Raw genomic sequence first — 22676 nt, 5'->3', positions numbered from 1 at the left:
ACTGCTGAAAAAAGGTAGAGGCATGATCCAGGTGAGACCAACTCAATGCCAACAGGCTTTACTGAATTGACATCCAAAGAAGAGATGCAGCACTGTTTCTTCCATATTTGTGTGGCACAGTACCCACTTAATAGTCATATCCATTGACACTGCAGTTCTGATTCTGAGTATATTTCTGGTGTTCAGGCATCTAGAAGAAGCCATGAGAAAACCTAGAGCTTGTTGCTGCGCTTTGATTTCCATATCCTTTTGATTGGGTCAGGTGGTTGGAAATTCTGGAATTGGCAGTGAGAATTTTTTGGATGAACAATCCTATGAACCTCAGACGTGATGCAATTTGTCTTTTTCATCATTCTGAATTCTGATTCCTTGAATCAATCACTGTAGTTGTTGACCTTCTTGAAAAGCATGTTTAGCCAGTGGGGTATGAACTGCTCTTGGATTTCATTGTGACAACTGGTAATTATTTTTCATGGTACAACAAAGAATTGCCTACCTATAACAATTGTAAAATAAGCAGCCGGGCAAACCCTCTGTTAGTAGTACTTACAGGTTTTGGGCTTTCAACCGGCAAGCTCACTAATCGGTACTCGGTCCATGACGCTGCAAGCAATTTGTGCATTCTTTTGGAGAACTGGATCAATGTCTGGCAGTTTTGGAATCTGGAAAATTAAGCCAAATATTATGCAGTGTAATTGCATCATGACAGAGTATTGCGCTATCAAAAATAGATAATCCACGGGAAACATTGGTTAATGAGTCTGCTCGCTTGATAACAGACCTGAGCTAGTAAATCTATCGAGCGCCTGAGTAGACGGGCTAAATCTCCATCGTCCATTGCAGAGTCCATCATTATCTCCCTCCAGGTCAACCCTGAAGCCCAGGCTTCAACCATCCCAGCAAACTGGGCATCTATTTCGCAAGGTATCTATATGCAAAGGAATAAACAAATCAGAAAGCAGAGAGAAGACAACAATTGGACAAACAACACTAATAAACAGGAGCATGATATGCCAAACCTTAACACCATGTCTCTCTTGGAGATCAATTAGCGAATTTCTCTGCTCTTCTAAATAACTTATAACACCAGTAACAACAGAAGAAGGTTCATATACATAGCTGCAAAAAGCCAAACAGTCAGCAGGACATCATTAAGAAGAGACCAAACATTTTTTTTTAAAAAGAACTATCAACCATATACAGATGAAAGTGTATTAATGAATTCTTATACTTAATACATTGCTAGTCCGTCTTTGGACATTGTTCTAAATCTTTGTGTATTTTTCTCATGAGGAAAAACTAGGAACAGAATTGTAAACGAAAAAACTTTTAAACATGTTGGTAGGAGCATTATGTCACTGCTAAATAGGGCTTGCATTGTACGACAACTGCGAATAGACACTCTAATGAGTACAACAGCATGGTTGAGCTGTCATTATCTTTGTTAGCGAAGTACTACAATTGTTACAGTGGAAAGCATATATGAGACAAACAATGTGCTGATCTACATTTTTAGAAAGCCTAATGTGACAGATACCTGCCCCATTGATATATCCACATTTTTAGACAGCCTAATGTGACAGATATCTGTCCCATTGATATATTTTAATTAAATGCAAGCGCATTTGAACCAATCTTGCTGCTGAAAACAAAATTGGATAAGGAACTCTATATTATGTAGATATCTCATCAGGAAGCTTGGCATTGCCACGGGCAAGGAGACACCGGATGCTAATTCATTTGTGCAGTACTGAAAGACCTCTGCAAGCTCACTTTCCTCATCGAAACATGAATCCGTCAGGCAGCTTTTCCCTGGTTCTGATTGGGGGAGTGAAATCGCGGCTACTTTGGCCTACTAGGTGACAGATCCTTCTGCCCACTTGTCATGCAAGTGTTTCCATGAAAACAGACACTATATTCATGTGGACTGTGCATGGCCTCAATGGCTGGGTTGCTATGCTGTTAGGAACTTTGTTGTGTGTGGTCTTGGTTGCTTAGAGTTAGAGGGGTCGCCTTTAGCTGCTAGTTGTGTCACTGTTTGCTGCTTCTCTTAGTGCTGCTCATCATCCGGTCGCAAATTGTTTTTATGTAATTACTTAATTGTGAACTTTGCTGGTAATACTTCTTAGATTAGTCTTGCAAGGATCATGCTGGTCTTGGTAAAACTAGGCTTACTAGGACTGTGTGTTGTAACTTTCTCTTCCTCTTAAGGAAAAACGTGCTTACTGTGGTCGCAAAAAAAAAATGTAGACATCACATCATATATATCAAGACACTAAGCAAGTAAATGTAGGAGTATGTAGCAAGTTATAAACATAAACATGAAAAACAAAAGAGGTAGTACAGTTCTGCACCTGCTATTTTTCCAAGGACGAAGTTTGATCCCTTCTGAGACTAAACTTCCACAAACTGCTGCCAGTTGAGATGGCTTTAGATCCAAGAGGACCTTGTTCCTTAGAACCATAGCAAGCCAGAGCTCGTTTTCCCCTCGTATAGCCGCTGCCGTCTCACCCAAAGGATAGATTACCTGAGTATTGATATCTAATGCTCTAGCCTCTTGTATGACTTTGCTAATCTGGTAAATATTTCATATAGAGAACCACAAATTAATACCTGATGAAAGGTCCATTGATGGCAAACATACGGATAGACAAGCAATATGCAAATGAACACCATATGTGACCTATGTATGTAGAGACATGGTAGAAACCATCAGATTTTAAGAATTATCAAGTGCCACTTATGATGAGTGAGTGTAAGAGAGCAAGGCACCGTTGTGCCCAAATGCCCAAATTGGGAATGATTGGTGGAAGAGGGGAGTAGGGCGAGGCGTGAGGGACATCGCCTTCAATGGATGCAGCAGCTCATACTGCAATGCCTAAAACGTCGTTCAGCTATAAGATCAGAAAAGAACATAAGGAAATTGATGCATGAAGAGATACTTGGAAAAAATATATGAATATAGAAAAAGATGCATGGTAACCTGGAGAAATTCTTTCCAACCGGTCGGTTCAATTTGTCTTATCCGTCGAGTCAAGCGACGGGATCTAGCTTCCAAGCGCTCAATCTTCTCTTTTGTAAAATTTCTTATGTCAATGATCTTTTGGAATTCTTTGAAACCCTTAGTACTCTTTATTGTTTTCTTCAAATGTGAAATCTTCCTCCTCGGTTGCTTGTAGCATTCTACAGCATCTTGATGTTCCTGGGAGAATCGTTCTACCTGTGATCAAAATAAGTTTAAAATGTTAACAAAGGATAGTTAAACCTAAAATAACTGTAAGTTGGAAAAGGACAGCGCCCCCCCCCCCCCCCCCCCCCCCCAAAAAAAAAAGTGCTGTACGACGACAGAATGGCATGCAGAAGCTGGAAATCATTTCGTAGGGAACTAATTTAACTATGCCTATAAAACATGGCTTATCTGAAATTATGCGTAGGCATTGGTGATTGGTTTTTATATTAGCATCAATGGCCCCGTTCGGCTTACCCCATATCCGGCTTGTCCGGCTTCTTTTTTCAGCCGGAACCATGTTTTTCTCTCACAACATTTCAACCAGAACAGTGTTTTTCAGCCAATTTCAGCCAAGATTCAGCAAGCCGAACGGGGCCAATATAGGACTGCCAGTGGTAAGGTGCACTAGTCCTATCTTAGGACGCAACCATTACAAGATACAAAATAATAACATTCATACTGGAACATCAATTCTAGTGTATGTTAAGTCTATCTGTCTACTACAACGTCACAGAACAGACAAGGAGCAAGTCTGGCCGACCTGGTGGCTCCTTTCTCTGAAGGTGAAGCTCTCAATGCAGTTAAATCAATGAACATCAACAGCGCCCCTGGACCCGATGGATTCGGCCCAGCCTGGTATGTGACTGCTTGGACTGCCATCAAAGACGACATCCTCAGCTTCCTCTCAAGCTTTTACAAAGGCACGGTGGATCTAGACCGCATCAACCGGGCATACATTGTTCTGCTGCCCAAATGTCAGGGGGCCACAGCTCCGAAAGATTTTAGGCCGGTCTCCCTCCAGAATTGCCCGGTCAAGATTATCACCAAGATTCTTACCACCAGGCTGCAAAGGCACGTTCAGCAGTTGGTTGACATCGATCAGACCGGTTTTATCAAAGGCAGATCAATTTCAGAGAACTTTGTTTATGCAACAGAGCTCGTCCAATAGTGCCACCGCAAAAAGTGTCCCACTTTGGTACTCAAATTAGACTTCGCCAAGGCTTTTGACTCTGTTAGTTGGGACAGCTTGCTCGCAATTTTACATGCCAGGGGGTTCCCACCAACGTGGATTCAATGGATGACCCAATTGTTCACCACCTCTCATTCCTCGGTCCTAATCAATGGCTGTCCAGGAAGATGGATCAAGTGCAGAAGGGGGCTGCGGCAAGGTGATGCACTATCCCCATACCTCTTTCTTCTGGTGGCTGATGTCTTACAGCAGCTGATCAAACAAGACTCGGGCATCCGTCACCCCTCCATTGATGGTCCATGCCCAGTCTTACAATATGCAGACGACACGCTACTGCTAGTCCGTGCGGAGCTGACTGATGTCAGGCGGCTAAAGACAACATTAGATGACTTTGCACTGGCCACTGGACTTAAGATCAACTTCTCCAAAAGCACTCTGGTGCCCATGCACGTTCCTGAGAACCGCCTTCAGCGCGTTGTGCGTATCCTGCAGTGTCAAAAGGGGTCCTTCCCACAGGTATACCTAGGTTTGCCTCTGTCCAATGTCAAGTTGAATCTCGCCGCTTTCACCCCGCTCATCTCCAAAGTGGACCGCCGGCTTGCTGGGTGGCAGTCAGCCCTCCTGAACCACCAAGGGCGACTTGTCCTCATCAATTCGGCACTTGACGGCCTTGCAACCTATATGATGCAAGCTATGGCCCTCCCACCAGGAGTGATCGCGGCCATTGACAAGAAACGGCGTGCCTTCCTCTGGGCTGGAACAGATAAGACCTCAGGAAGCAAATGCCTAGTACGATGGGAGGTTGCCCAGAAGCCAAAAGTTGAAGGAGGATTGGGGGTGCGCGATCTGGCTACACAGAACGCCTGCCTCCTCCTTAAACTGCTGCACCGCCTACACCATCCAGAAGAGTCAGCATGGGCAGCCTGGGCACGGCAACACACAGACCTATCAACATTGGAGGGGGCCAATGACGGTAACCACTGGGATGGCCTGAAATCTCTACTGCCAGCATACAGATGTATAACCAAGGTCGTCATTGGAGATGGTGCATCTACGACGTTCTGGTGGGATTCATGGACAGAGGGCACCACGCTGGCACTCAAATTTCCCTGCCTACTCAGTCACTGCACTCAGCCAAATGTTTCAGTCAGGGAAGTATGCATTCGCGGCCTTGCGACCATCCTGGTGCCGCGACTCTCTCCCCAGGCATGCAGCGAGAAGGCTGAGGTCGAGGCTATCATCGCTTCCATCAACCTACAACAGCAGCCAGACGAACGCTCTAGCAAGTTTACTTGCACGGCGAACAGGCTGGACACCGGCAGCATATACCGTGTCTCGACACACTCCGGACAAGTCAGTATGATCGACAACTTCGTCTGGAAAAGCCGTGCTCCCCCTCGGGTTCGGTTCTTCGGTTGGTTGCTGCTCCATGAAAGAATTCAGTGCCGAGCAAACCTCCACAACAAGCATGTCCTCGATGACGACATTTGCGAACTCTGCGGCCAATCCGCTGAGACATGTGACCATCTCATCTTCCAGTGCACGGTCGCTAGATCTTTCTGGAACCACCTTGGATGGAGACACCTGCCTATCCCTCCTGTCAACAGGCTCTGGGAATTGCCCAGGCCGGCTGAGGTGCCATCAAAGCTCTTTTCTACAATGATTCTCCTCTGTTGCTGGCAAGTTTGGAACCATAGGCACGACGTCGTCTTCCGTCAGCAACAGCCTTGCCTTCGGCGGCTGCTTGCTACTGCCAAGGAAGCATGTCGCCTCTGGAGCTGCCGCCTAAAAGTCAAAGATCGATGGATAGTTGACAAGTGGTGCGCAATGTTTGTAATGAACTAAGCTCTCCTACCTCCTCATTTGTAATCTAAATATGACTATGAGTCCTCGACCCTGTAGGTGCCTTGGCACCCTCCATCCACCGGCTCGCCGGAATCAATGGAAAATCCATTCAGGTGGGGCTCTCACCCCTCCGGTGATGTCTTAAAAAAAAAAACCTCATCATCTTCGGAAAGGCTATTAAGCACAGGAACATTGAGACTCCACGACCATGTGTCTAAAGAACCATCCGTGCTTAACAAAGAGCCATATTCTGATTTTTCAACTTTATCCCACATCAACTCTTCACGCAGGAGGAGCTGCTTCAGGGTTTCTCTAGGGAGCTGTACCCCCTTCAACAGAAGCGACAGCAGGTAGACCTGTCTTGTAAACAGTTTTTATCCATTTTTCTGTGAACAAATACCATGAATTATCTGAACTTAAAGCTACATAGTAAGATGGGCAATAGAGTGGTTCCCCACTATCAAGTTTCTGCTTGCCAGAAACAAGTGAATCATCTTCCACCTGCAGTAAGTATATAAGGAGTAAGCCTGCTTCGGTTTTCCTTCTGCAATGTTTATTTTTTTAAAAAAAAGTATCTCACCATGTTCGTGATCTTTTGATCAGCAAATGAGTTGAGGTTTCCAATAAATACAGCAGGGATCGTGTGCTGAATTGAATCCTTATCTTTGTATTGCAGGCACATGAAAGGAAGGATGGCCACTTTCAAATTCTTCTAACCGATTTTTCCATGCAGCCATTCTCTCCAGTTCCATCTTTTTTTTTCAGCTCATTTCTGATCTGCTTCTCTTCCTGAGGGACAGGGGTGTAGAACATTAGATGGATCAATATATTATTAACTTTAATAGATCAAAACAACTAAACAATGAATATTACCTTTAGTCTCTTCTGTAGAAGGGAAATCTCAGCATAGTCTTCCTCTGATAATTCTTCCCTGCATTTTCGGTCAATAGATTCATCAGTAATTTCTGAAGAGAGGTATTGTATTTCTTGCTGTATTCTTTCAATCTCTTCTTTGGCAGCAACCATTACATTGCTCCCAACATAATTCCCAAAGCTTTGCTCCACGAGCTTTCGAGCTTCTTCTAAGGTTCTTCCAGAGCCGCTTGACCTTAACATCATCCGATTCTTTCTGATTATGTGTAACTTTTGAACCCTGGACAGCATATTCCAACCCATTAGATAAAGATCTGGAGAAAGCAGGAACTTCATGAATAGATAATAATAAAAAGAAATAAAAATACATACGGCAAGAAGATTCAAAACCATCCCATATGATGCAGTGAATTGTGAGACAAGTGGCTCAAGTCCGGCAAAGATGATGTCACAACACTCTTCAGGCCCTTCATATGGAGTCTGAACAAGAACAGCATGCCCAACTGTATCAATCCCTCTCCTTCCAGCACGACCTGCCATCTGGAATAGTTCATTTGGGGTTAAGAGCTGGCGCCCAGCATCTATTCTTTTGACTGAGAGAAGACATCACAGCCGTCCTAGCAGGCATATTAATCCCAGCTGCAAGGGTTTCTGTCGCAAAAACTACTTTAACAAGGCCACGCTGAAATAATTCTTCAATAAATGATTTCCACAGTGGCAAGCAACCAGCATGATGGGCCGCAACTCCTCGCAACAGTCCTTTCACAGCGCTTTCTCGAACAGCATCAGGATATTGCATCTTGAACCTCCTAAGTTCCAGTTCGACTTCACTAGCCTCACAGTCATGCAACAGTCTGCAATCCTCAAGGTACTCAACAGCTGCATCACACCCTCTTCTACTAAAAATAAACCAAATAGCTGGAAGCATGTCATTTTCCCATAGTTGTGATAAAGTGTCACGTATTAGTGGAACCTGCATTCGAAGGTACCAAGAAAATGGCATCAATTTGTCATTCCACATAATTGGACCACATGTCTTCTAGGAAGAAAAATAACAAATGGCAATTCAAATCTATTATGTGAGAAAGCAAGTAAGCAAAGCTTAAAAGGGATTTTAGTCCATACTTGGGAACGGCGCATATTGCTGAGTTCATGCTTTGATAACTGAACCTGTTTCGATATGTCAAAAGAGCTGCTATTACCTTGCTCAATTTTATTTGTTCTAAATCCTCCTCTTTCCTTTGACATAATAGAACTCACTCTTTGGAGATGATAAGTTTTGGAAGTTAGACATCCGCAGTTTCCTGTATGAATAGAAGAAGAAAATGAAAGTTGTAATGTGACCCCTATTTTCAAATATAAATTCCAGTGTGAAAGGAAAATCCCATGTGTCATGACTCATGAGATCCATATGCACTTGTTTTTATTTTTGTCCTTAATATCAAGAACGAATTTGAGTTTAAAGTTCTGCATGTCTCCACGAAAAAAATTGGACCACTCTAGAAACCACATCCCTTATCTTTTAAAATGGACTTGCACATCTGGTACCTATTCATTTTTTTCCCCTTTCCATCAAGAAGTGGTTGCAATGAGTATTTCTTCGAGAAGTGCCAAGTAAGCGGAACTGGACGTTTGTTCGATGTTACAAGCTCTGTTTTACCATGAATCTACAAGGAAAGATACATAAGAATGATTCCATACTTCAGAAAATAGAACAATGTCTTGCAATACTGAGCAAATAAAGGTAAATCATTATGTTTATAACAAAACATTTGCGCATGCATGTGTTTGTGCAGTCTCACTGTAATTTATAGTAAGAGAAAATCCTAGGCCAATGGTAGGAAAAATTGCACCTAAATTTATAGTAGGAAGACAAGCTCACATTCTTGCATAATCATCACTGAGGATAAAGAAAACCAGCTCACAAATAATTAAACATGAATCTGCCATTACCTGACTTATCCAGCCAGCTAATTCATCGGGATTTGCAACAGTGGCTGACAGACATATAAGCTGGACTTCCTTTGGACAATATATGACCTAAGACATGATAAAAGTGGCTAAGTCAAATGACCAACATGAACACAAGTGATCAATATGAGAGTAATCCAATAGCATACAGTTTCTTCCCAAACAGTGCCACGTGAGATATCACTCAAATAATGGACTTCGTCCAAAACAATTGACATCAACTTGAAATAATCTACCTTCAGAGGCTGTCATGCCAACACTGCAGTACAAACAGAAGATGTCAAGACTCATCTCAGATGCAGGACAGGGAACATCAATTACTACTTACGACCTAGAACTACCTACCGGCAAAAGATTGACCTCCCTAAAGACACTACCTTATAGCTAAGAAACAGGAAAACTATCGAGAAAAGAAATCACACTGTATTTTAAAATCAGTGTGTACAATTTGGGAAAGGCTGGCAATAATTTTATTTAAGTTAAGTGTATATCTACTGTGAATGGTTCTCGTCATAAAAGCTTCTGCTATATTTGTATAATTAAAAATGGCAAACTGCTAAACTGGTATGCAGAGTGAGTATCTGCAGCAATCCATATTGATCATTGTATATCATTCTAAAATACCTTTGGTACAGCATGTTACGTAAAATCTCTGTCGTCATAATTAGGATCTGAGCATCTTTGTTGATAGCAGAATCTCCTGTAAGAAGGCCAACATTATGATCACCAAAGGTATCCCTGAAATAATTGTACAACCAATTGTGTCAAAAATGAATTTACTAGATAAACTGATTTATTTTTTATGGATTTAATAGTAAACCTGCAAAAGTAGGAGAATCAGAAAATAACATTTTACCGGAAATCACGGAACTTCTGGTTTGACAAGGCCTTTAATGGTGTTGCGTAGAAGAGACGCCTTCCTCTAGCTACTGTTGCGACTGCTGCAGCTTCTGCTATTAATGTCTTCCCACTACTTGTAGGTGCAGAAACTACAACAGATGAACCTCTTAAAAATGCTTGTATAGCCAAGCGCTACAAGAAGATAGGAAACAGTGTAAGAAAAACGGAGTACAATAGCTTGTGGACATAGGATAATTATTAGACACCAGTAAATATATCCGTGCGTTGCAACGGGATACATAACTTGTTGCATGGTGCTCGTGCATTCGACAAAATAAAAAAGAGTTAGCTATTTTTGTTTGTGATGGTTTGAACATGTCCAACGGAGACATCCAGAGGCACCGGTGTGTAGTGAAATCCTAAGCCAGCACAGTAACGTGAAGAGAGGCAGAGGAAGACCAAAATTGACTTGGGTAAAGGTAATAAAAGGAGACTTGAAAAGATGTAATATACCCAAAGATTTAGCTTTAGATAGAAGTGCTTGGAAAACAGCTATTTACGTGCCTGAACCTTGATTGCTTCTGCTGGGTTTCAACTCTAGCCTATCCCAACTTGTTTGGGACTTAAAGGCTTTGTTGTTGTTGTAGCTATTTTTGTTGACCTTAATTGGACTACGATATATCAAGTAGATTCCAAGGCAATAAATGCTAGCGCAATAAAGTATCGCTCATGGCCCTGTTCGGCTTACCCCATAGTCGGCTTATTCAACTTATTTTTTTAAGTCGGAACAGTGTTTTTCTCCCACAACAATTCAGCCAGAACAATGTTTTTCAGCCAGTTCCAGCTAAGATTCAGCAAGCCGAACGAAGCCCATGTGTGAAAAATTAACAACAGATTGATTAATTTGAAAAGATAATTATCTGTATGTACCTGCTGTGAGTTTAGAAAGGTAGAAAGCAAGGCACAAACATGCACGCGTGCCATGATGCGAACAGGCTCCAACAGCAAAGGCATTAGTGGTGTGCCGTCAACAAACACATATATCCATGTGTTATTACAACAAAACACACCAAATGTTTACTTATAGATAACTTATTGCCCGAAAATTTGAGGAGCGAGATTGACTCTATAGAGTGCATATAAAAAATAGAAAAACTATTGAAGGGTAGTAATATATAGAAAACGATTTCTATTAAAATGTCTCTAAAAAATTGCTATATTTTAGGTGCCCGAATTTTCACGTAGTTAGGGCCTGTTTGATTCGTCTAGTAGCTACTAAATTTAGTAGCTTTTAGTCCCCTTAGAAAATTTTTAATCAAACGCTATGACTAAAAACTACTAAAAGGGCTTTAGTCTTCTCTAGTAATTTTGGAGTTACTAAAAATGACTAAACCGTTTAGTAGCTACTAAAGTTTAGTAGCTCGAACCAAACATTACCTTAGAAAGACAGATCACAAGAGATTATTTATAGTTTTTTTAGCCAAACAATGATTAAAAAAATACATGCTATCGGAACAACAATAAAAATCAGGCGAGGCAATTAAAGAGAACATCGGTAAATTAGAAGGAAATACAGGAAAATAAAAGGGAAATTGTCTCACGGGCTGTGGCACTTTCAGTGTTTACGGGCCGTAATTTTGGGCTGTCCACGTATGTTCCACAAACCAAACCGATACGGCAGCAAGCATGACTACACGAGAAGGAGCGTCCAACTTCGTACGTGAGCTGCAGCTACAATCCGACTTAATCACGCACGATGTCCTCCACATCGAGTTGGCCGTCGACCACGCCTGGCGCCCCGGGCGGTGGGATCGCCTAGCGCCTAGCGCCCTGGGCGGCGGGCCGTCGTCGCCGCTGCTGGCGCGGGGCCAGGCGGCGGCATCATCGGAGCGCGAGAAGATGCCCATTCAGCAGATCCAGTAGCCAAGGGATCGCGCGGACGCACTGCGGTGGGAGCTTGATGCGGTGGCGGATGCGACCGAGGCGGCCAAGATGCCCACGAGGCACGTGGAGCTCCGCGGTCTCGTCGTCACGGGGACGAACGGGATGGCGGACGCGACCGAGGCCAAGATGCCCACGAGGCACGCGGAGTGGCGCACGCGGGAGGTGCCGGCGGAGCTCCGCGGTCTCGTCGTCACGGGGACGAACGGGACGCAGGCCGAAAAGAAGGTGCGGGAGCTGGGCGAGGAGCTCAGGGACACGGGGACGGTCTTCAGCGTTACTGTTTTAACTTTTTCGTGCCCTCCACGTTACTTCCGTCAGTTTGAGCTCTAACATCGTCAAACTGCATGCATGAAAAGACGAAAATACCTTTTAAGTCTAAATATGTCATTAATTTTTTTTAATATCTTAATAACTTCAAATGAAAAAACTAAAAACTAGAAAGTTGTAGATCTCGTCGAGATTTATAATTTTTATATAAATATTATTTTTATTTAATTTTGCAAAAAAAATAATATGATTTTTTAAGATATATTAATCATATAAAATCATATTTTTTTGGAATTAAATAAAAATATTTTTTATATGAAAATTATAGATCTCGACGAGATCTACAACTTTCTTGTTTTAAATTTTTTCATTTGAAGTCGTTAAGATGCTAAAAAAATTAATGACATATTTACACTTAAGGGCATTTTCGTCTTTTCACACCTGCAGTTTGACAACTGACGGAAGTGGCATGGAGGACACGAAAAAGTTAGAGCAGTGACGCTGAAGACCGCTGAACTTTTTCAGAGGCACACAGGGTATTGCGATCTTTTTTAATGGCACACAGAGAATTGTCTCTAGGGACACAGAAGGCCAAATAGAGTTTCTTTGCTTTCACATTGTACCTGTTGATCTCCGAGTTCCAACTAAAGTCTCTTATTTGATTAAAGAGTAAATTGCATGGCTGGTCCTTAAAATATTGAGCGGTTTTTATTTGGGTCCCCAAACTATGAAATCGTACGTTTGGCTACCTAATGTATTTAAGTGATCTCATTCAGATCCAAAATAGATATGAGGAGGGTTAGAAGCTGACGTGAACATGATTTGAACAGAAAACTCGTGAGACACGCAACGTCCCCATCGGTGGCGGTTCCCGCAAGCCGCGCCCCATGCCTACGCTCGTCGCGAAGCCGGCTGTCTCCTGCACGGCCGTGGACGGCGCGCCATCGCTGGGCCTTGGCATCGACTTGGGCATGGCCATGGGCACCGGCCTCGGGCCCTAAGCGTCCTCATAGCAGCCATGGGTACATGGCGCCCACGGAGATGTCCGCGCCGGCAGAGTACGACGAGGGCGCAGGCAAGGCCACAACGACGGTACCAGCGAGGAGCTACTGGCGATGGCACAGGGATGACTTCTTCTCGGAGCCGTCGTTCGCGAGCTGTGGCGCGTACCATCGGGCGCTGGGCGAGACCCCCGCCCGCCTCCGGGACCGCCTCGCGGGGCGGTCCACCGACGCCGCGGAGCTGGGCGCGCTGCGCTGCCGGAGCGAGCACGAGATGCAACGGTGCCTCACGTGGTGGGACCTCACCTCATTCGGCTTCGGCTCCATCATCGGCGCCGACATCTTCGTTTACACGGGGCAGGAGGCGCACGACCACGCGGGCCCCGCCATCGTGCTCTCCTACGTCGTGCTACACCACCCACATCGCGCGGAGCCACATCATCCCATCCGTGTTCGCGCTGGTGCACCCGAGGATTGGCACCCCCGTGCACGCCACCGTGCTCATCGCCATCTGCAGCGCCTGCATCGCCCTCTTCTCCAGCCTCGACGTCCTCTCTAGCTTGCTCTCCGTCAGCACGCTCTTCATCTTCATGATGATGGCCACGGCGCTGCTCGTCCGGTGGTACTACGTGCGGGGCGTGACGACCCGGACACACGCGATGCGGTTCACGGCGCTGCTGCTGCTCATCATCGCATCGTCCATCGGCTTTGCCGCGTACTGGGGCACATCGCCGGAGCGATGGTAGGGCTACATGGTGCTGGTGCCGGCATGGGCGGCCAGCACGCTAGGCATCCAGCTGCTGGTGCCCACGGCGCAGGCGCCCAAGGTGTGGGGTGTGCCGCTCGTGCCGTGGCTGCCCTCGCTGTCCATCGCCACCAACCTCTTCGTAGCGGGCTGGCCACGGCGGAGATGCTTGTGGTGGCGATGACAGACAGCAGCGGCGAAACTCCGGCGTATGGTCGATTTCGGCGGCTAGAGACGACGCGACCGGGTCAGGGAGAAGCGCAAGGATGTGGATGAGCTACGAGCGCAAGCTATTTGACGTCCGTGTGGGCCTCGACGCCGATGGCCAGCTCTGGCTGTGGGCACCTCGGGTAGTAGTTGATCTTGAACTGCAGGAGGAGGTCGAGGTCCTGCTGCTTCTGTTCATGTTCGTCTCCTGCCTCTGCCTGGGAGTGGGTGATGAGCGCCTTTTCTAGCACGTCGCCGCTGTCTGGGCCGAGGAGCCCCATGGAGAGGATGGCAAGTAGCGTGGAGGTCAGCTCCCGTGTTTGGCAACCGAAGTCGCGGGTGGCGGGGACGTAGTCGGGCGGGTGCACGGGCCAGAGCGCGTGGTCAGCGAGCCCGTCGGGTTGCACCAGGTGGAAGAGGTAGTCCTCCCACTCGCGCTGCCCGAAGGTGTTGGCGGCGAGGCGGCTACCGTAGCCCTGCAGGCGGCCGACGGCGGGGTTGTTGGCGTAGGCCTCCTTGTCCTGGGTGGGGAGGGCGAAGAAGACGGCTCCGGCGGCACGGAGGTGGTCGGCGGCTGCGGCGCACACGGCCTCCACGCACCCGTCCCGCTGCTGCTGGCTGCTGGTGGCGTCCAGGAAGGGGAGATGTCGACGACAGGGATCTGTGGCGCGGTGTGGTCGTTGGCATGGGTGCGCGCCAGGTCAAAGGCGCCCCCGAGGCTGGCTCGCTCGTCGGCGGGCGGACGTACTCGAGCGGGATGGCGGAGAGGCCGCTCAGAGCCTCCATGCTTGAGCGGGATGGCAGCGTCCTCGTCGGCGGCGGAGGAGGAAGTGGACACTGGGTACCGTGGACCCTCGGCTCGGGTTTTTATGTTCAAATCATGTCCACGTGACCACCACGTCAGCTTCTAACCCTTCTCGTGTCTATTTTGGACCTGAATAAGATCACTTAAATATATTAGGCAGCCAAATGTACGATTTCATAGTTTGATGACCCAGATGAAAACCACTCAATACTTTAAGAACCGGCCGTGTAATTTACTCTTATTAAACTTCGTGTGCCTGGATTTGCCTCTTTTCCTTTCCTTTTATACGTCATGCTCATGCACACATATTACCAAAAAGCAAATAATTATCAAATTTGAGTTTCTTCCTAACACCGGCAAATTAATCGTGCGAGTTCGGTTCGCATAGGACACGTGGAGTCTTAGTTTCCAAAAACAAACGCAAAAAAAATCCGATCGGCACATTTTATATTTGAATAGGATTTCTAGTTATATTCTAATTATTTCAAGATGTCATACATATATAACGTGAAAGCTATAGACAGACATGAAGATTTCTACATTCACGAAGTTAGTTAGAGGATAGGACAAAAAAAAGCCGAAATTTTTGCCTCTTTATTATTAGGTATAGATATAGATGTATAATCTAGTTCTATATACGTTATATTTAGATATGTTGTAACTCCAACCCATTGGGCTATATATATATACTACTCTGTATCTGGCTATAAAAATAACTTATTCTGTAGCCACTTTGAGTTACGATAATTACTATATTAATTTACGAGATTATAGTAACTCCATACTAAGTGGTTTACTATAACGTTATGGTAAATATTCCCATATGTTATAGTAACCCAACTATTGTAAATATGTATTGATATTATCGTAAATTAGTATATAAAATTATCGTAAATGGAGGTGGCTATAGAATAACTTATTTTGTAGCTGACTGCTGAATATATATATATATATATATATATATATATATATATATATATATATATATATATATATATGAAAGGTCACCCCTAAGGTGGTGTGAGGTGTTTCCTTATTCCTTTGTCTATCTACATGGTATCTTTCGCAATTAGATCCTAATTTTTCGCTTCCGCATCGTACTCAGCCCCGTCGTCAAGTCGGCCACGATCCGCATCTTTCACTTCCTTATTCCTTTGTCTATCTACATGGTAGCTGACTACGACGAGATATTCAGCCCCGTCGTCAAGCCAGCCACGATCCGCATCGTACTCAGCCTTGCTGCTTCGAGCTCCTGGCTGATCCACCAGCTTGACGTGAAGAATGCTTTCCTCCACGGTCATCTGGCGAAGACCGTGTATTGCCAGCAGCCCCCCGGCTTCGTCGACCCCGCTCGCCTTGATGATGTTTGTCTTTTGCTACACTCTCTGTATGGCCTGGAACAGGCTCCTCGGGCCTGGTACCAGCGGTTCGCTGCCTATCTCAGGCTCCTCGACTTCGTCGCCTCCGTCTCCGACACATCTCTCTTTGTACTCAGAGGGGGGCGCCACTGCCTACATGCTCCTGTACGTCAACGACATCATCCTTATAGCGTCATCGACTGCCCTCCTTCAGCGCATCATGGCGCGATTCTACTCCGAGTTCGCCATGACAGACCTCGGTGATCTGCACCACTTCCTTGGCGTCGCCGTCACGCGCTTGCCACAAGGGCTCTTCCTCTCCCAACGCCAGTATGCTGTGGATCTTCTACAGCGGGAGGGCATGGCCGAGTGTCACTCTACCTCCACACCAGTTGACACTCATGCTAAGCTCTCCGTCACCGATGGAGCTTCGGTCGCCGATCTGTCACAATATCGGAGTCTCGCCGGTGCCCTACAATACCTGATGCTCACCCGTCCCGAGCTTGCCTACGCGGTCCAGCAGGTGTGCCTCTTCATGCACGATCCCCGCGAGCCCCACCTCGCGTTGATCAAGCGCATCCTGCTCTACGTGAAGGGCACTCTGTCCACCAGTCTCCACCTTTGCTCCGGGTCGATTGACTCCCTCACTGCATACTCCGACGTAGACTGGGCAGGCTGTCTGGACTCCAGGCGTTCCACGCCCGTTACTGCGTTTTCCTCGGCGACAACCTGGTCTCTTGGTCCTCCAAGCGCCAGATGACTGTCTCCCGCTCCAGTGCTGAGGCTGAGTACCGCATGGTTGCCCATACCGTGGCCGAGTGCTGTTGGCTACGTCAGCTTCTCCAGGAGCTCCACGCGCCCATTGCCTCTGCGACCGTCGTGTACTGTGACAATGTTAGCGTCGTCTATATGACCGCCAATCCTGTCCACCGTCGTCGCCGAAGCACATCGAGATCGACATTCACTTCGTCCGCGACCAGGGTGCTTTGGGACAGGTTCGGGGTGCTCCATGTCCCGTCGACTCATCGGTTCGCGGATATCATGACCAAGGGCTTACCTGTACAATTGTTTACTGACTTTAGGTCTAGTCTTTACGTCCGAGATCCTCCCGCTGCGACTGCGAGCGGGTAAGTGGGTATTAGACATGTATAGTCTAGTCCTATATACGTTATATTTGGACATGTTGTAACCCCAGCCCATTGGGTTATATATATGAAAGGTCATCCCCTAAGATGGTGTGAGGTGTTTCCTTATTCCTCTGTCTCTCTACAATAATGCTCCTATTGCTAAAATTAATTTTGGAACATATAACTCCCGAATGATCAGATTTACATGCAGCATAAAAAAACATATCCGCCTTCAAGACAATTTATTGGTGAAAGAGGGATTGTTTATGTTATCTTTCTAATCACAATGCCCAATAACTAAGTTATAATTTTGAAATTTAGTTCAAATTAACTTGAAAACAGTTAAACTAATTCAGGTTTTTAAATCAGTAAACTACTACAGTTTATGAAGGCCATGCCAGATTTTTTTTGTTGCCTGCTTAGTTAGTAGTGCTGTACAAAACATCCAAGAGTAGCTTGTCCCAAACAATGCCATCAGAAATCAGTCAAAATAGTGAAAGTTTTTTTCCCGGGAAAGGTGATGGAATTTGTAATGTTTAACAATGAAGCCACCATGGTCCCAAGTCCGACCCCCACCCCCACAAAAACAATATTACCATGTAACCAAGCCCATTCCAACAAACAATGTCTCGAAAAGAAATAGAGCCCCCCCCCCCCCCCCCCCCCCCCCCCAAATTTAGGAGTTTCTTTCCTCGGAACTCAAATTTTAGTGCTTAAATTAGAAAGTGTGCTGCAGAGAACTACCTGTACCTTGTCGTTACAAAATACAAATTACACGTGTGAGAAATCTTCCACAAAAGATTCAAAACTGCATTTCACTTTGCCGACCCAGCATTGGAGTTGCACGGTTAAACAAATAGAAGCAGGGCTAGCCCATCGAGTCAGGAACCAAAAGGATACCTGAAACTTGTCGATGGGGAAGTCGTAGATCCCGGTGAGCTCGTTGTAGTCGATGATGTCCTCCCTGAACTCCCGCACCTCATCGACCAGCTTCGCCACCCGCCGCGACTTGTACTCCTCCAACTCCCGCCTCCGCACTGCGGTATCCTCCCGCTCGTCCTCCTCCTCCTCCGCCTCTTCCTCGTACTCACCACCACTCTCCTCGTCCACCGCCTCCTCATTGCCCTCATCTCCCTCATCCTCATCCCCGAAATCGTCGTAGTCTTCATCGTCTATGTCGCGGATGCCTATCTCGTCGTCGTCGTCATCCACGTCAACCTCCTCATCCTCGTCGTCGTTGGAAACCGAAGCGGCGGCGCGGGACGACGAGCGCGCGGAGGCGAGGTAGAGCCTACAGGCATGGGAGGGGAGGGGGAGAGGACGAGGTAGCATCTGGGTTGGCGATAGCGCGTGGCGGGAGACGGTCGGGAGTGGGAGGTGTTAGAGACAACATTGTCTCTAAACCGTAGATCAGGGGTAGGCTTTTCTCTTAGATGGGAAAACCATTGATGTACCTTGATCTTAGTCACCATTCGGTCCACGGACGTCGGTGTCATGGCAGCTCCAGTGTAGTGGTGGCGAGGAGGCGAGGTCCAGTGGCCCGGTGGTGACACTGCAAGGGTGATGCAGAGGTGACGGCGGTGCGGTGGGGCTTCCCGTCGCTTGCAGCACACACTTTAGATCGGATTAGGTTTCACTGTGGGTGGTTACAGCGGCTCCGGTCAACTTCGTCAGTCCGAGCCTTGATCCCCACCTCTCTTTATATAGTGCTGTGCGACAGGGGCCCACCAACCATATTAGGGTTGGGCGCCCCCAATCAGGGTACAGATCCAAGGGCCCAATAGACCGTTGGGCCTATTGGTGGAGATCAACTAACATTCTCCTCCTTGATCTTACTACCATCTTTCAATTTTATATCATTTACTTTTGGTCATTCCATTACAGATTAGCGCATAGAGCATGTCTCATCGTCACGGTCCATTGCCGATAGATTTAACAGCTACAACACACTACTCTGTTCTGAAATAGATACTTATCTTTGGGCCTTCTTTTGTCTAGGAATTTTAGGCTTTTCCTTAAACCCATGCTAGCTACATGTTCTCTGAACACGTTGGGTGGTAAGCCTTTTGTAAGCAGATCCGTGAGCATCTTTTCTGTACTTATATGCTCAAGACTTATGACATGATCCCGAACTTTATCTTTCACAATAATATACTTTATGTCAATATGTTTGGCAGCACCACTTGACTTATTGTTGTGAGCATACCGTACTGCCGGATTATTATCGCAGTATAACTTAAGTGGTCTATAGATGTCGTCAACCACCTTCAAACCTGGTATGAACTTCTTTAGCCAATTCACCTGCCCCGTTGCCTCATAACACGCTACAAACCGTCATACATTTTGGACGATGTAGTGATGGTTTGCTTTGAGCTTTTCCATGAAATAGCTCCCCTTGCGAGAGTGAATATATATCCAGACATGGATTTTCTATCATCTCCCGCATAATCAGAATCTGAATATCCCACTATATGGAGTGAATCAGATCTTCTATATACCATCATGAGGCCTTTCATTCCTTGCAAATAACGCAAGACTTTCTTTACTAATTTCCAGTGTTCTGTTCCATAATTGCTCTGGAATCTGCCAAGTAACCCGGTAACAAATGCCAAGTCAGGGCGCGTTCATACTTGAGCATATTGCAAGCTTCCGACAACTGAAGCATATGGAACCACTTTCATTTGATCGATCTCATATTGGTTCCTGGGGCATTTAAAATCCCCATATCTATCGCTCTTGACTATAGGAGCAGGTGACGGACTACATTTGTGCATACAAAATTTCTTTAAGATTCTTTCTATGTATGTCTTTTGTGACAGTCCTAATACCCCTTTACTTCTATCTCGATGAATCTCGATCCCTAGAACGAACGATGTTTCACCAAGATCTTTTATATCAAATTTTGAGGACAAAAACTTCTTTGTCTCCAGTAGTAGACTGACATCACTACTAGCAAGTAAGATATCATCCACATACACGACAAGGAAGATAAACTTTTCATTCTTAAATTTTGTATAGACACAATTGTCCTCTACATTCTCTTTAAACCCAAAATTTTTTATTGTCTGATCAAACTTCAAGAACCGTTGTCTTGAAGCTTGTTTTAATCCTTAAATGAATTTCTTTAGGCGGCATCCCATTCGTTCTTTTCCTTCCATGACAAAACCTTTCGGTTGTGCCATGTAAACATTTTTCTCCAAGTCCCAAACTTTATTGGCATTCATAGATTTCATTTCATCTTCCATGGCCTCAAGCCACTTTGATGAATGATCACTTTTCATGGCTTATTCAAATGAGGTGGAATCATCCTCCATTTGAAATTCCTCAGTGCTGTATGCTTCATTGTCAGCAGGAATAACTGATTTTCTAACTCTTTGAGACCTTCTAGGGGCCTCCACATTTGGCACATCTTCTGTTTGAGGCTGTTGTTGCTCCCCCTCATGTGTGGCAATAGGTTCTATAGGATCCTGAAGAACAGGTTCCTTATCATCATTCATTGTTGCCACAGACAGAATAACAACAGGTGCTGGCACCACAGTATCTGACACTATCGGTGCAGCGACAGCAAGTAGTGAGAAAAATAGCTCATGAATCATTGGAGTGGGCGCATACACCCGTTTCTATTCAAGGTCAATTTCTCGAGCTACCATGCTCCCCCTCATCAATTCATCCTCTAGGAAGACAGCGTGTCTTATTTCCACAAACTTTGCATGTCTCTCTGGACAGTAGAAACGAAAACCTTTTGACTTTTCTGGGTAGCCAATGAAATGGCAACTCACTATTTTAGGATCTAGCTTCTCAATGTTTGGGTTATATACTTTAGCCTCAATAGGACTCCCCCACACACATAAGTGGTTTAGTGAGGGTACTCTTCCTGTCCACAACTCATACGGTGTTTTGGGCACCGACTTACTTGGTACTCTATTGAGAATATGAATGGCGGTTTTTAACGCCTCCATCCACATGCTCAACTGTAAGGTGGAGTAACTTATCATACTGCGCACCATATCTATCAGGGTACGATTGCGTCTTTTAGCTACTCCATTCTGCTGAGGTTCGCCTAGTGTAGTATCCTAGGCTACTTTGCCACTCTCCTGTAAGAACCTTGCAAAAGGTCTAGGAATGTGGCCATATGGGGTATGCCGACCGTAGTACTCTCCCACGGTCGGACCTGACTATCTTAATCTTTAAATTGCGTTGGTTTTCAACTTTTGTCTTAAATATCTACAATTATCCAATGCTTCTGTTCTTTCTTTGATTGGATAAATGTAGACATAATGGGAGTAATCATCTGTGAATGTTATGAACGAATCATTACCATCCACACTCTTTATAGGAAACTGACCACAGATGTCTGTGTGAATAATCTGTAAAATTCCTGCACTTCATTTGACATCTTTCTTAACTTTCTTTACATACTTTTCTTTTATGCATTCTCTGCATTGTTCTAAATCTGAGAGCTCTAATGGAGGAAGAATATTATTCTTAACTCGTCTTTCTATTCTCCCCCCGAAATATGGCCAAAACGACAGTGCCATAATTTCTATAACGCATCGTTAGCTCTCTTATGCCAATATTTCTAGAGTAACTCTCTGTCACCAGTTGCTTTATCAGCTAGGTAGCATATGCCTTTGAAGAGCCAGTGAACTGACTCTTTATTCTATCCTAGTACTCGGTGACCGTGTCATACTCTGGGATTGAGCCCACAATTACAGGCTCAATCGTGTTCTTTATCACAGCCAAACATTTCTTATTGGCAGTGACCCACTTCCTATACACAAGGGCATAGGACATCTTTCGGGATTCAAAATCCCTCTCTTTAGTTGCCCAAACGGCATAAGCCTCGTTTGTCTCCCTCACCTGTGCCACATGATCAGTGGGACACGGTGAGGTGACTACTCAGTCTATCTTAGCCAAGATGAAAACCAGGTTAAACCTTTTCTTAATATAAAAATAACAACAATTGCATGCTTTGATTCCAACGTTGGTCAAAATCAAAACATACAACTCTTCTTATACATTAAATCTACATCACCGTTGGGTAGAAATAGAAATAATGCATAAATCATTAAAATTTACGATATTGTTATTAACAACGTTGGTTAGAAAATAACAACATCATAAACACGTCAAAATATATTTTTCTCCAATTATACAACTATTTTTATACACTAATTCTACATCACCGTTGGGCAGGAATAGAATTAATGCATAAAATCATTAAAACTACGATATTGTTATTAACAACATTGGTCAGAAAATAACAACATCATAATCATGTTAAAGTCTCTTTTTCTCCAATTAAATATTACGTTGGTTCAAAATAACTGGAGAATAAACAATTTCTTTAGCAGCAGAATAACTCTCTTTTTCTCCAATTAAATATCATGTTGGTTCAAAATAACTGGAGAATCAACTATTTCTTTAGCAGCGGAAAAATTATCTCAATTTAGTGAATTTTACCCACAGGACAAATACCTTTTTTCTATTTTTC

At 45.0% G+C, this 22676-nt stretch overlaps 1 protein-coding gene and 1 pseudogene across 1 annotated transcript; both read right to left on the bottom strand.

The window, feature by feature from the left end:
* Positions 1 to 549: 549 nt before the first annotated feature.
* On the bottom strand, positions 550 to 18553 carry LOC136474751 (DExH-box ATP-dependent RNA helicase DExH15 chloroplastic-like; the record flags this gene model as incomplete). The annotated part of the gene is given in 23 exon segments (XM_066472307.1): positions 550 to 662; positions 782 to 928; positions 1020 to 1119; positions 2355 to 2575; positions 2984 to 3220; positions 6200 to 6364; positions 6366 to 6545; positions 6625 to 6735; positions 6737 to 6805; positions 6807 to 6833; positions 6918 to 7142; positions 7144 to 7197; positions 7290 to 7508; positions 7510 to 7890; positions 8043 to 8144; positions 8146 to 8221; positions 8466 to 8584; positions 8871 to 8957; positions 9038 to 9100; positions 9102 to 9147; positions 9513 to 9626; positions 9745 to 9920; positions 18083 to 18553. Coding segments are annotated over 23 exon segments (3489 nt in total), but the record flags the coding sequence as incomplete, so codon positions are not given.
* On the bottom strand, positions 13976 to 14678 carry LOC136475452 (leucoanthocyanidin dioxygenase-like; annotated as a pseudogene).
* Positions 18554 to 22676: the final 4123 nt, after the last annotated feature.

The sequence above is a fragment of the Miscanthus floridulus genome, chromosome 8, assembly GCF_019320115.1.
Source record: "Miscanthus floridulus cultivar M001 chromosome 8, ASM1932011v1, whole genome shotgun sequence".
NCBI classification, from domain to species: Eukaryota; Viridiplantae; Streptophyta; class Magnoliopsida; order Poales; family Poaceae; genus Miscanthus; species Miscanthus floridulus.
This window is presented reverse-complemented; position numbering and strand designations above follow the sequence as displayed.